This window comes from Diplotaxodon limnothrissa, linkage group LG3 (genome assembly GCF_057381915.1).
Source record: "Diplotaxodon limnothrissa isolate DT_005_m linkage group LG3, D_limnothrissa_male_GT1.1, whole genome shotgun sequence".
NCBI lineage: Eukaryota > Metazoa > Chordata > Actinopteri > Cichliformes > Cichlidae > Diplotaxodon > Diplotaxodon limnothrissa.
In genome coordinates, this window is record NC_140598.1 from 63,280,241 (window position 1) to 63,291,580 (window position 11,340).

An 11,340-nucleotide genomic window follows, 5' to 3' on the forward strand; every position below is an offset into this window, starting at 1 on the left:
AGTCCTTTTACCCCCTCAGCTTTGATGGCAGGGGACGGCCAGGGGACCTCAATCTCTCTCATTACGCCACTTTACTCGACAGAGCCAATCATGTTCTGCAGTGTGATGGTGATGAACCAATCAGACCTGTCAGATGTGGCAAAATGTAGGACAAGCTGGCGTTTTTAAATCTGAGAAGTATACTGCTGCTTCATTAGGTGTGGACTGCTGTACTGAAGAAGGAGACAAGATGAAGATGTTCTTTGTGAACGTTTTCCTGATCTGCTCATTATGTAAGTAAAATAAATTGACTTGTGTAAACTTTTGATCTTCATTTGTGTGAAACTGAGTCTGTCTGAATTATTTCAGGTGCAGCACAGTTAAGTGACGTCTCTCAGCCTGAATCTTTGAAAACAGTGAAGATTGGCGACTCAGCTACTTTTAAATGCTTCGTAAAGAGCGCATCAAAGAAAACCGTGTGGTACAAGGTGACTACAGGGAGGAAACTACAGCTGGTGGTAAAAGCTGATTCTTACTATAATGTGAGAGAGTTCAGTGATGAATTTGTTAACCGTTCTTCAGTTAAATTTGACATGACTAACAATCATCTGACCATAAATAAAACATCATGGGAAGATGTTGGAACATACTTCTGTGGAGTCTTACACATAAGTGAGGTTCAGTTTGGGTCAGGAACATTTCTGATGTTGACAGGTATGTTTGGACATGTTTGCATTTCAAATAATTTCAACTGAATGTGAACACAGTGCTAACAATCACAGTCCAAATGGTTTGTTTTCCAAGGTGCAAAGACAATCAGCGACTCTGTCGTCCAGCAGCCAGAATCAAAGTCAGTGAGGTCCGGAGACTCTGTGACTCTCAGCTGTTCTGTTCACTCTGCTCAATGCACAGCAGAACTCACTAGTTTCATGTGGCTGAAAAACTCGGATGGTTCTGCTCCAGAGATGATTTATTGCTCTGACAATAAGAACAACATCTCCCAGAGAACTGACAGAGGACGAACTACCTGCGAGTACAACTTTGTCGTCAGGAGCCGGGATGACGCTGGAGTCTACTACTGTGCTGTCAATGCATGTGGACAAATACTGCTTGGAAATGGGACAACAATCAATAATGGTAAGACACTAGCAGTGCATTTTTAAAGTTTTTACTTTCACTTTAAAGTTCAAAGGTATTGAAATATTTTTCTTCAAAGTGCAGTTGACAAATTGTTCAAAAGTTAGAAAACCTTCACTGAAACAAAAAGTCCAAATTTACAAAAACTATTTTGCCACCTGATTATTTGTAAAAAATATTTTTAAAGTCTTTACCTTAACATATATAAATGAGAGGGTGAAAAACCGATCAGTTCAGTTTTTTAATTTTTTTTATTTTTAACTGAGGCAATGTGAAGTACGTACGGTGTCCACAGAAAGTCAGATCTAGTTAAACGCATTAAAAATAAAAAACCCACAAACCACCCATTCAAGTCAAGTGGCAGATCATCTTCTTCATATAAGTGTTTGTCAAGAAAATGTGGTAGCTTTGAAGAGATCAGAGATGAGATAAGGTTTTCACTTTGCACCAGGTTATCACAGCAAGTGGTAAAAAAACCAAAAATCTGAATATACCATATACTTCATTTATCTTTATCTGTTTCACTGCTGTCTGACTTTGTTGACCCATTTGTGTAGAAAACAAAATGCTTGTGGTAACAGTCAGTAGCCAAATTCTACATTAAATCCAGTTAATCGCAATTAGTGTTGTCTAAATCAGTAAATGTGTGTTTATTAAATGTTAAATCATGTATCATGTTGACAGCAGACACTGAAAGCATATCACTGAGTCCGACCGTTATTGCACTGATGCTGTCAAACATGGTTCTTGGAACTGTGACGCTCCTCCTTGTAGTGACATTTTGCAAGACAAGAATGAAGAAATCTGCAGGTGTGTAAAACTTTATGCAGGATGAGATCCACATTCTGTTATTCTGCAGTAACTACTAACTATAGGTATCTTTTAATGCTTGTTTTTCCACAGAAGCGGCCGATGAAGGCGGTCAGGTGAGAGTTTGTCTTAGTCCATCCACCTCATGGCAGCCTATCCCAGTCATCAAACAGCAATAGATTATTTCACATATTTTAATTTGTTTGTCAGGACATGACTATATTTATTATATATTTATTTATTGAAATTTCCTTTTTTCACAGACTGGTGATACAGTCGTCTATACATCTGTGTGTTTGACTCACAATAGTATCAGGCCCAGACAACCTACAGTAAAAGCCAACAAAGATGCTGTAATTTACTCTACACTCAAACCCTGACAACAGAACATCAACGTTTCATCAGGGGAATACGACCAAGCTATGACAAATAATGGCTAAGGGATGTCTTGCAACCCTCATAGGTAGTATATCTCTGTTCAGTGGTGCATAGAAGCATTCAAACTATAATCAAAGAAGTTTAGAACATTTCCTCAACTTCACCTCTTTGTAGGCTAAATTCACATTTTTGTATCCTTCGGATTTTAAAACCAGCATGCTTTTCATGGACTGTCACGTTTAACAACCAGCTTCTCACTAATGGAATGTATAAGTCTTCAATTATTTACTCTGCTTTGCACTGTGAAAACCAAATGTACTGTTTTGATATACTTTTATGTTTGGATTGAAATTCTTTCCATTTCACAAATTGTCCTGCAGAACACTTTGCTATGTGATGTTTGCTGTAGGTTTGCATTTGGCAGCAAGGCTATTGGTTACGAAATTACACTAACTAGTGTAACAAAAAAAATCTTTTAATTCAGAGAAATGTGTTGTGACTTATATCATACACGACAATATATTAAAATGTAGATTCCTCTCTTCTTTTCTCTTCAGATTAATATGAATGTTTTAAGTGAGCATCTTTTCTGCAAAATGTTTTACAATAAAAATGTTCATGTTTGGAAAAACCCTACACTCACCAACGATAACACCCTTCTTCTATAATCAATATAATATTTTAAGTTAAACAGAGTCATGAACAGATACAGAAGGTTAAGATGGCAGTGATAGGACTGTGTTTGTATCCCTGACCAGTCCTTGGCTGGTTTTTGACAGTAATGAGAGCCAGTGATGTAGTGTGTACAGCCATGAGAGGTATACCCTTAAGCAGGATATAGGAAAACGTGTGTTTCCACCAGGAGACCAGCCATAATAGAAGCTCATTTGTTTACCTGCTGTCATGCACTTTAAATTTGCTCAGGGCTTCTGTAATTGTCAGGGAATCATAATTTTGAACCTTTCTCTAAAGCATTTTGTACGTACTTGCCTGCAGAAAATATCAACTGGAAGTAGTTCAGGTTGAGCAAGAAGAAAGATACAGCCTGCAGTTATTGCTGATCAATGTTTTGTAACATAAAAGCTTGAAAATTTTAGTTAACAAAACTGAAAATATTCCCATATGAGAACTCAAATTTAAGTTTAAACATGAATTAATTAATAATTGATCAAAAGACAACCCCAAAGAGAAGAAAGACTTCACAAGGCCATAGATGCAGACCAACAGTTTAAAAACACCCAATTTACCCCCTCGGTGCTAACAGTAAAAAATTGAGATACGATGCATGAAAAGATTAAAATGCTTTACTTTAAGTCAAGATTTGGGTTTATTAATGATCAAGAAACTGGTCTGTCATATAAAAATGACAGAAAGAGAAAGTGAGCAAGAGATTACATCAACATGTCAGCTTTCATCTCACACGCCTCTGTCTTACAGAATAGATAACAAAAATTTTATTTAGAACAAAACAAAGAAAAAAAGAGCAGGCTTTAAACCGATTGAGCAGGATAATGTTAGAAAGAGCTAGAGAACAGCCTAAACATTTCAAAGCTGCAGTAATAAGTTCATGTCTAGACATTTGGCATCAAAGTCGTAACGGCTTCAGTTCAGTGTAGCTTCACCCTGGAGTACACACATTCACTCCAGATACCATCTCTCTGTTCATTTGATCTCTTGATTTCGAGGTTTTCTTCACCTCGAACCTGAGAAACAGTACAATAATGTGAATGAAATCAAAGTTATGAGCCACTTAGGATGGTGTAATGATTATATAAATATTCAACTAAACAGCACACACCTTGGACAGAGGTGAAAGTCCTGAGCTAAACTCTGAAAAGCAGGCAAAGTGATTGGTGTTATGCTCAGTGGAACATACAGTATAGAGATCAACAGCATCGGTTACTGTACAGTGGTAGCAGTTTCTCTTACTGATCATGAACACAGCGAAAACCAGATAAACACCCATGATGATGATGATGATGATGATGATGCATGGTATTGGTGTCTCATGATAATTGATGCCGTCTGCAAATGCAGACAGAAGGAGGCATAAGAAGTTCAGTTCAAAGCAACTTCTAATGTATAAAATAAAAAGCAAAAAAGATCTTAAAAAGTTAACCACCATACGTGCATTTTGGAAATTTTAAATGCATGATTTTCTACTGCAAAGTTACTTACACTTAAAACCAATCTTGGTCCCATTTCCAAGCAGAATTTGAATTTGGGGGTATTGGTATTTTTAGAGGGTTTAATTAGATCTGACATTCTGATAAAAAGGACAAATCTGGCAAAGTTTCACAAACTTGTTGTCTTTGGATCTAATCTACTGGAAACTACACTTTAAAGAAACACATTTAAAAACCGTTGAAGCTTAAATTGAAAGCCTTAAAAAGTTGAAAAATGCACTGCTAGTGTCTTACCATTATTGATTCTTGTCCCATTTCCAAGCAGTATTTGTCCACATGCATTGACGACACAGTAGTAGACTCCAGCATCATCCCGGCTCCTGACGACAAAGTTGTACTCGCAGGTAGTTCGTCCTCTGTCAGTTCTCTGGGAGATGTTGTTCTTATTGTCAGAGCAATAAATCATCTCTGGAGCAGAACGATCCGAGTTTTTCAGCCACATGAAACTAGTGAGTTCTGCTGTGCATTGAGCAGAGTGAACCGAACAGCTGAGAGTCACAGAGTCTCCGGACCTCACTGACTTTGATTCTGGCTGCTGGACGACAGAGTCGCTGATTGTCTTTGCACCTTGGAAAACAAACCATTTGGACTGTGATTGTTAGCACTGTGTTCATATTCAGTTGAAAGTATTTGAAATGCAAACATGTCCAAACATACCTGTCAATATCAGAAATGTTCCTGACCCAAACTGAACCTCACTTATGTGTAAGACTCCACAGAAGTATGTTCCAACATCTTCCCATGATGTTTTATTTATGGTCAGATGATTGTTAGTCATGTCAAATTTAACTGAAGAACGGTTAACAAATTCATCACTGAACTCTCTCACATTATACTGAGAATTAGTTTTTACCACCAGCTGTAGTTTCCTCCCTGTAGTCACCTTGTACCACAAGGTTTTCTTTGATGCGCTCTTTATGAAGCATTTAATAGTAGCTGAGTCGCCAATCTTCACTGTTTTCAAAGATTCAGGCTGAGAGACGTCACTTAACTGTGCTGCACCTGAAATAATTCAGACAGACTCAGTTTCACACAAATGAAGATCAAAAGTTTACACAAGTAAATTTCTTTTACTTACATAATGAGCAGATCAGGAAAACGTTCACAAAGAACATCTTCATCTTGTCTCCTTCTTCAGTACAGCAGTCCACGCTTAATGAAGCAGCAGTATACTTCTCAGATTTAAAAACGCCAGCTTGTCCTACATTTTGCCACATCTGACAGGTCTGATTGGTTTATCACCATCACACTGCAGAACATGATTGGCTCTCTCGAGTAACGTGGCGTAGAGAGAGATTGAGGTCCCCTGCCATCAAAGCTGAGGGGGTAAAAGGACTTGACATTCAGCCTTATGTGTTTTTTAAAAGTTCAGAGTGCTAAAACAGAGCCTTTCCTGATCTACTAGTATGGCAATCATCTTTCTTTTTAATCAACAATAAATCAAAAACGTAAGTGATCATGCAGAGAAATGCAGTTTAAGTAGTGCATATGTCTAATGTTTAGAGTTTTCTGTGTAGACATGAGCCATAATTAATCTTTTGTATTCATGTGCTTAATATGAATATGAAGAAAGGAGAGAGAGAGACTACATGAGAGTGCACACAGTATATTCTGATCTCTGAATATCTGACATTTCAAGTTCATGATTTCGTTAAAACGGAGACTGTATTGAGTAAACTCTGATTGGCAAACACAATTTTAAAAAGAAAAAGTATTTGGATTAAAGGAATATGCTAAGGTGAATGCTCTAATGAAATCTAAAATGAATGAAATATAAAGCAAAGCTTATTCATATATGACTGAATGTTCAAATGTAACAGAACTGTCGATGTTAAGAGGTTAACAGTTCAGACGATTGGATCTCAGAAGTTCAGCAGAGATGCTCAGAGGCAGGAGACTGCCCACAATCTGGACTTGCTGTTATGTCAGTAATCCAGTCATTCATGACACAAAGCAAATCCAGGCATATCTTGAGTACTTTTAGCTAATTACATACTCCATCTGTGGTTTCTTTTATTTTTTATGTTTTTTTTTTATGTTTGTCACACTTAAATGTTTCAGATCATCAAAAACTTTAGATAACACAAACTTCAAAAAATGCCTTTTCCAAATGAAGGTGTTTATTTATAAGAACAGAAAACCTACATGGTCCTGTGTGAAAACGCCTTTGCCCCTAATAACCTAATGAACCTAATAACTGGTTGGGCCACCCTTAACAACAACAACAACTGCAGTCGAGCGTTCGCTGGCAATCAGTCTTTTACAGTGCTGTGTAAGGGAAGGGGGCGGGCACTTTTTCAAACCACTGTATACACACTCCACTCACGTTCTGAGCTAAACACACAAACATCAGAAAATTTGAAATAATTTTAATTTGGATTTGGGGGTTCAAAGAGATTCTCATAAGGTCCTGTGTTTCTACACTGAGACCAAAAGCCTGTCCACTCTTCTGCTTTACACAAGAATAGACAGCATAAATTGGGATGCCTGGAGGTGTTCTGGGTCGGTCTCCAGCAGCCTGTGAGGTTAACAATTCAGTGGCTTGGATCATTTCCAGGTGGATTGCAGCTTCTCTAGACTTCCAAGGCCTTCCCTGTGGATTAAAACTTTGAGAAGTTGTGGGATCTATCAAGAAGTCCTCCTTTTCCCATTATATCAATGAACACAGAGCATTAAAGTGGAACACATCTTCAGTGCTGGAAGTCCCTATCACCACCAACCTCTCTCTCCCTCAAAGATATGAACACAATCATCATTAGCACGGAGTGGGTTAATTAAATAAGAAGTTTTTAATGTTTTATGTTCTTCACACTTAAATGTTTCAGATCATCAAAAATTTTTTCAACATTAGACAATATAGAATATAGGACCGGAGTGCAGGACTCGAACACAAACAGGTGAACTCAACAGCTCTATTCTAGCTTTATTTGCTGGGAAAAAACTGTAACATCAAAAATGAAACTAAACTTGACACATGACCAAAAACAAGAAATTCAGAGTAGAATTGGCCAGGAACACAAAGGGAAAAACACAGCACTGTGAGGGTACAACATGACAAAGGGCAGAGGAAAACACAGGGCTAAAATACACAAGGAAGTAAAAAGGGAATGGGAAACACAGCTGGGACCAATCTGACTTAATGAGACGAGGGGGAAGCAAAACACACCACTGAACACAGGACACAAGATGTCTGTGAAGGTTCTCAGTCATCCAGGTCATCGTAGTCTAAGGAGCTTGGAAAGAAAAGCGTCTGGACTTCTTCAAGTTACTTGAAGACGTTTCACCTCTCATCCGAGAAGCTTCTTCAGTTCTAAGGTCAAATGGTGGAGAGTCCCAGATTTAAACCCAGTGGGAGTTTCCCCCCAAAGAGGGACAAAGGACCCCCTGATGATCCTCGACCTAATCACATGAGCCAAGGTGTGAAAACAGGTGTGGGTCACAATCAGCCAGGGTTTCGGGTGAGCTCATTGTGAAACCTGGCCCCACCCTATCATGTGATTTCTCGATGTCAGATGGCCCAGGATGTGAGTGGGTGATAAGGTGCCTGGGGAGGGAACTCAAAACTGGATTATAGATGGCAGAGAGTTGGTGTCGTAAGCCACCACCTCTGTTCAAAGATGGTCGCTCACAGTGGACATAAATGGCTTCTTTCAAACCATCTGTCTTCTCTGTCCAAAATGTGAACATTGGCGTCCTCGAAAGAGTGTCCTGTGTCCTTTAGATGCAGATGGACTGCTGAGTCTTGTCCCGTGGAGGTGGCTCTTCTATGTTGTGCCATGCGCTTGTGAAGTGGCTGTTTGGTCTCTCCAGGACGCAAGACTACCAAAGTAAAACAGGAAACACAAAATAGGCATGGAGACACAGACTTTACCAGGAGGCACGGAGGAGACTAGACGAGAAACATGTAACACAGGACAGGCAAAGAAACAAAGAAAAAAATCACTAAAATACAACCAGATATTCACAGACACAAACAATACTAATAATCAAAAAACAAACACTGAGTCAGCCTCAGGACCATGACAGCCAGTTATCACATAAATACAGTTGTTGCTGTTAAGGGTTCCCCAACCAGTTGTTAGGTTTAGGGGTAATCACCTTTTCACACAGGGTCATGTAGGGTTTTTTGCCCTGATAATAAACACGATCATTTAGAAATTGCATGTAATCTTTACTTATAAAGATTACATGCAATAAGTTAAACATAAGTCAAACATTTAAATTCGTCTCATGATCTCGTAAATTTAAATTTGACAAAATAAAAACATTAGAAATCAGGAAATTGGGGGGTGGGGGGCAATGTTCAGAAATGTTCCCTCTAATTTTTCATGTGTCTGAGCAAACACACAAACTCCCTGAGCGGTCTCTTGGACCACTGTGAGCAACATTAGACGTGTACACTGTGGTCACGGCAGCATCGAATCCATCCAAGTTACATGGTTTATTAAAATAATCAAATTACAGCATTTACATTTATGTTAGACTACTTTTAATTAACTGCTTTAGCCCACTTACATGAAACTCCAATTTTGAAAACCCAACTGTCTTTCTTCATATATAAAACACCCAGCACGCCCCTGCGGGCGGTTTATCCTTCAAGCTCGGGTCCTCTACCAGAGGCCTGGGAGCTTGAGGGTCCTGCGCAGTATCTTAGCTGTTCCCAGGACTGCGCTCTTCTGGACAGAGATCTCCGATGTTATTCCCGGGATCTGCTGGAGCCACTCGCCTAGCTTGGGAGTCACCGCACCTAGTGCTCCGATTACCACGGGGACCACCGTTACCTTCAGCCTCCACATCCTCTCAAGCTCTTCTCTGAGCCCTTGGTATTTCTCCAGCTTCTCGTGTTCCTTCTTCCTGATATTGCTGTCATTCGGAACCGCTACATCGATCACTACGGCCGTCTTCTTCTGTTTGTCTACCACCACTATGTCCAGTTGGTTAGCCACCACCATTTTTTCCGTCTGTATCTGGAAGTCCCACAGGATCTTAGCTCGGTCATTCTCCACCACCCTTGGGGGCATCACCCATTTTGACCTCGGGACTTCCAGGTTATACTCGGCACAGATGTTCCTGTACACTATGGCGGCCACCTGGTTATGGCGTTCCATGTATGCCTTGCCTGCTAGCATCTTGCACCCTGCTGTTATGTGCTGGATTGTCTCTGGGGCATCTTTACACAGCCTGCACCTGGGGTCTTGCCTGGTGTGATAGACCCCAGCCTCTATGGATCTTGTACTCAGAGCTTGTTCTTGTGCTGCCATGATTAGTGCCTCTGTGCTGTCTTTCAGTCCAGCTTTGTCCAGCCACTGGTAGGATTTCTGGATATCAGTCACCTCCTCTATCTGCCGGTGGTACATACCGTGCAGGGGCCTGTCCTTCCATGATGGTTCCTCGTCTCCCTCCTCTTTCTTGGGTTTCTGCTGCCTGAGGTATTCACTGAGCACTCGGTCAGTTGGGGCCATCTTCCCAATGTATTCTTGGATGTTCGTTGTCTCATCCTGGACTGTGGTGCTGACACTCACCAGTCCCCGGCCCCCTTCCTTCCGCTTAGCGTACAGCCTCAGGGTGCTGCCTTGGGGTGAAACCCTCCATGCATGGTAAGGAGCTTTCTTGTCTTTATGTCAGTGGCTTCTATTTCCTCCTTTGGCCAGCCTATTACCCCAGCAGGGTACCTGATCACGGGCAGTGTGTACGTGTTGATGGACCGGATCTTGTTCTTACCATTCAGCTGACTCCTCAGGACTTGCCTGACCCTCTGCAGGTACTTGGTGGTTGCAGCCTTTCTAGCGGCCTCTTCATGGTTCCCAGTTGCCTGCGGGATCCCCAGGTACTTGTAACTGTCCTCTATGTCTGCAATGTTGCCTTCTGGTAGTTCAATCCCCTCAGTTCTGACTACCTTCCCTCTCTTTGTTACCATCCGACTACACTTCTCCAGTCCGAACGACATTCCAATGTCATTGCTGTATAGCCTGGTAGTGTGGATCAGTGAATCAATGTCTCGTTCACTCTTGGCATACAGCTTGATGTCATCCATGTACAGGAGGTGGCTGACAACTGCTCCGTTCCGTAGTCAGTATCCGTAGCCAGTCTTGTTAATGATCTCACTGAGGGGGTTCAGGCCTATGCAGAACAGCAGTGGGGACAGAGCATCTCCTTGGTAGATCCCGCACTTGATGGTGACTTGTGCTATGGGCTTGGAGTTGGCCTCTAGTGTTGTACGCCACATCCCCATTGAGTTCCTGATGAAGGCTCTTAGGGTCCCATTGATCTTGTACAATTCTAGGCATTCCAGTATCCAGCTGTGGGACATTGAGTCATAGGCCTTCTTGTAATCAATCCAGGCAGTGCACAGGTTGGTCAGTCTGGTCTTCCAGTCTCGGCTGACTGTTCTGTCTACCAGTAACTGGTGTTTTGCGCCTGTGGTATTTTTGCCAATTCCTTTCTGTGTCCCGCTCATGTATTGACCCATGTGCCTGTTCATCTTAGCCGATATGATGCCTGACAGGAGCTTCCATGTAGTACTGAGGCAGGTTATTGGTCGGTAGTTGGAGGGGACCGGTCCCTTCTTGGGGTCCTTGGGGATCAGGACCGTCCGACCTTCGGTTAGCCATTCCGGGTGTCTCTCGTTAACTAGCAGCTGGTTCATTTGTGCTGCCAGACGCTCGTGGAGTGCAGTCAGCTTCTTTAGCCAGTAGGCGTGAACCATGTCGGGCCCTGGTGCTGTCCAACTCTTCATACTGGAGACCCTTTCTTGGATATCTGCCACTGTGATGGTTACTGGACCCTGTTCAGGGAGGTCGCTGTGGTCTGCCCTCAGATCCACTAGCCGCTGAGCATTGCCGTTATGGGT

General features: G+C 41.4%; 2 protein-coding genes across 2 annotated transcripts; one reads left to right on the forward strand and one right to left on the reverse strand.

Annotated features, from left to right (window-relative positions):
• The first annotated feature begins 229 nt into the window (after positions 1-229).
• On the forward strand, positions 230-2,105 carry LOC146636869 (uncharacterized). The gene is made up of 5 exons (XM_085350389.1): positions 230-272; positions 349-693; positions 784-1,116; positions 1,801-1,926; positions 2,020-2,105. The coding sequence occupies exons 1-5, from the start codon at positions 230-232 to the stop codon at positions 2,103-2,105; spliced, it is 933 nt and encodes a 310-aa protein (XP_085206515.1).
• Positions 2,106-3,911: 1,806 nt separating this feature from the next.
• Positions 3,912-5,611, reverse strand: LOC146636870 (uncharacterized). Its single transcript, XM_085350390.1, has 5 exons — positions 5,569-5,611; positions 5,148-5,492; positions 4,725-5,057; positions 4,103-4,329; positions 3,912-4,007 (listed from the first exon to the last, which is right to left on the reverse strand). The coding sequence occupies exons 1-5, from the start codon at positions 5,609-5,611 to the stop codon at positions 3,912-3,914; spliced, it is 1,044 nt and encodes a 347-aa protein (XP_085206516.1).
• Positions 5,612-11,340: the final 5,729 nt, after the last annotated feature.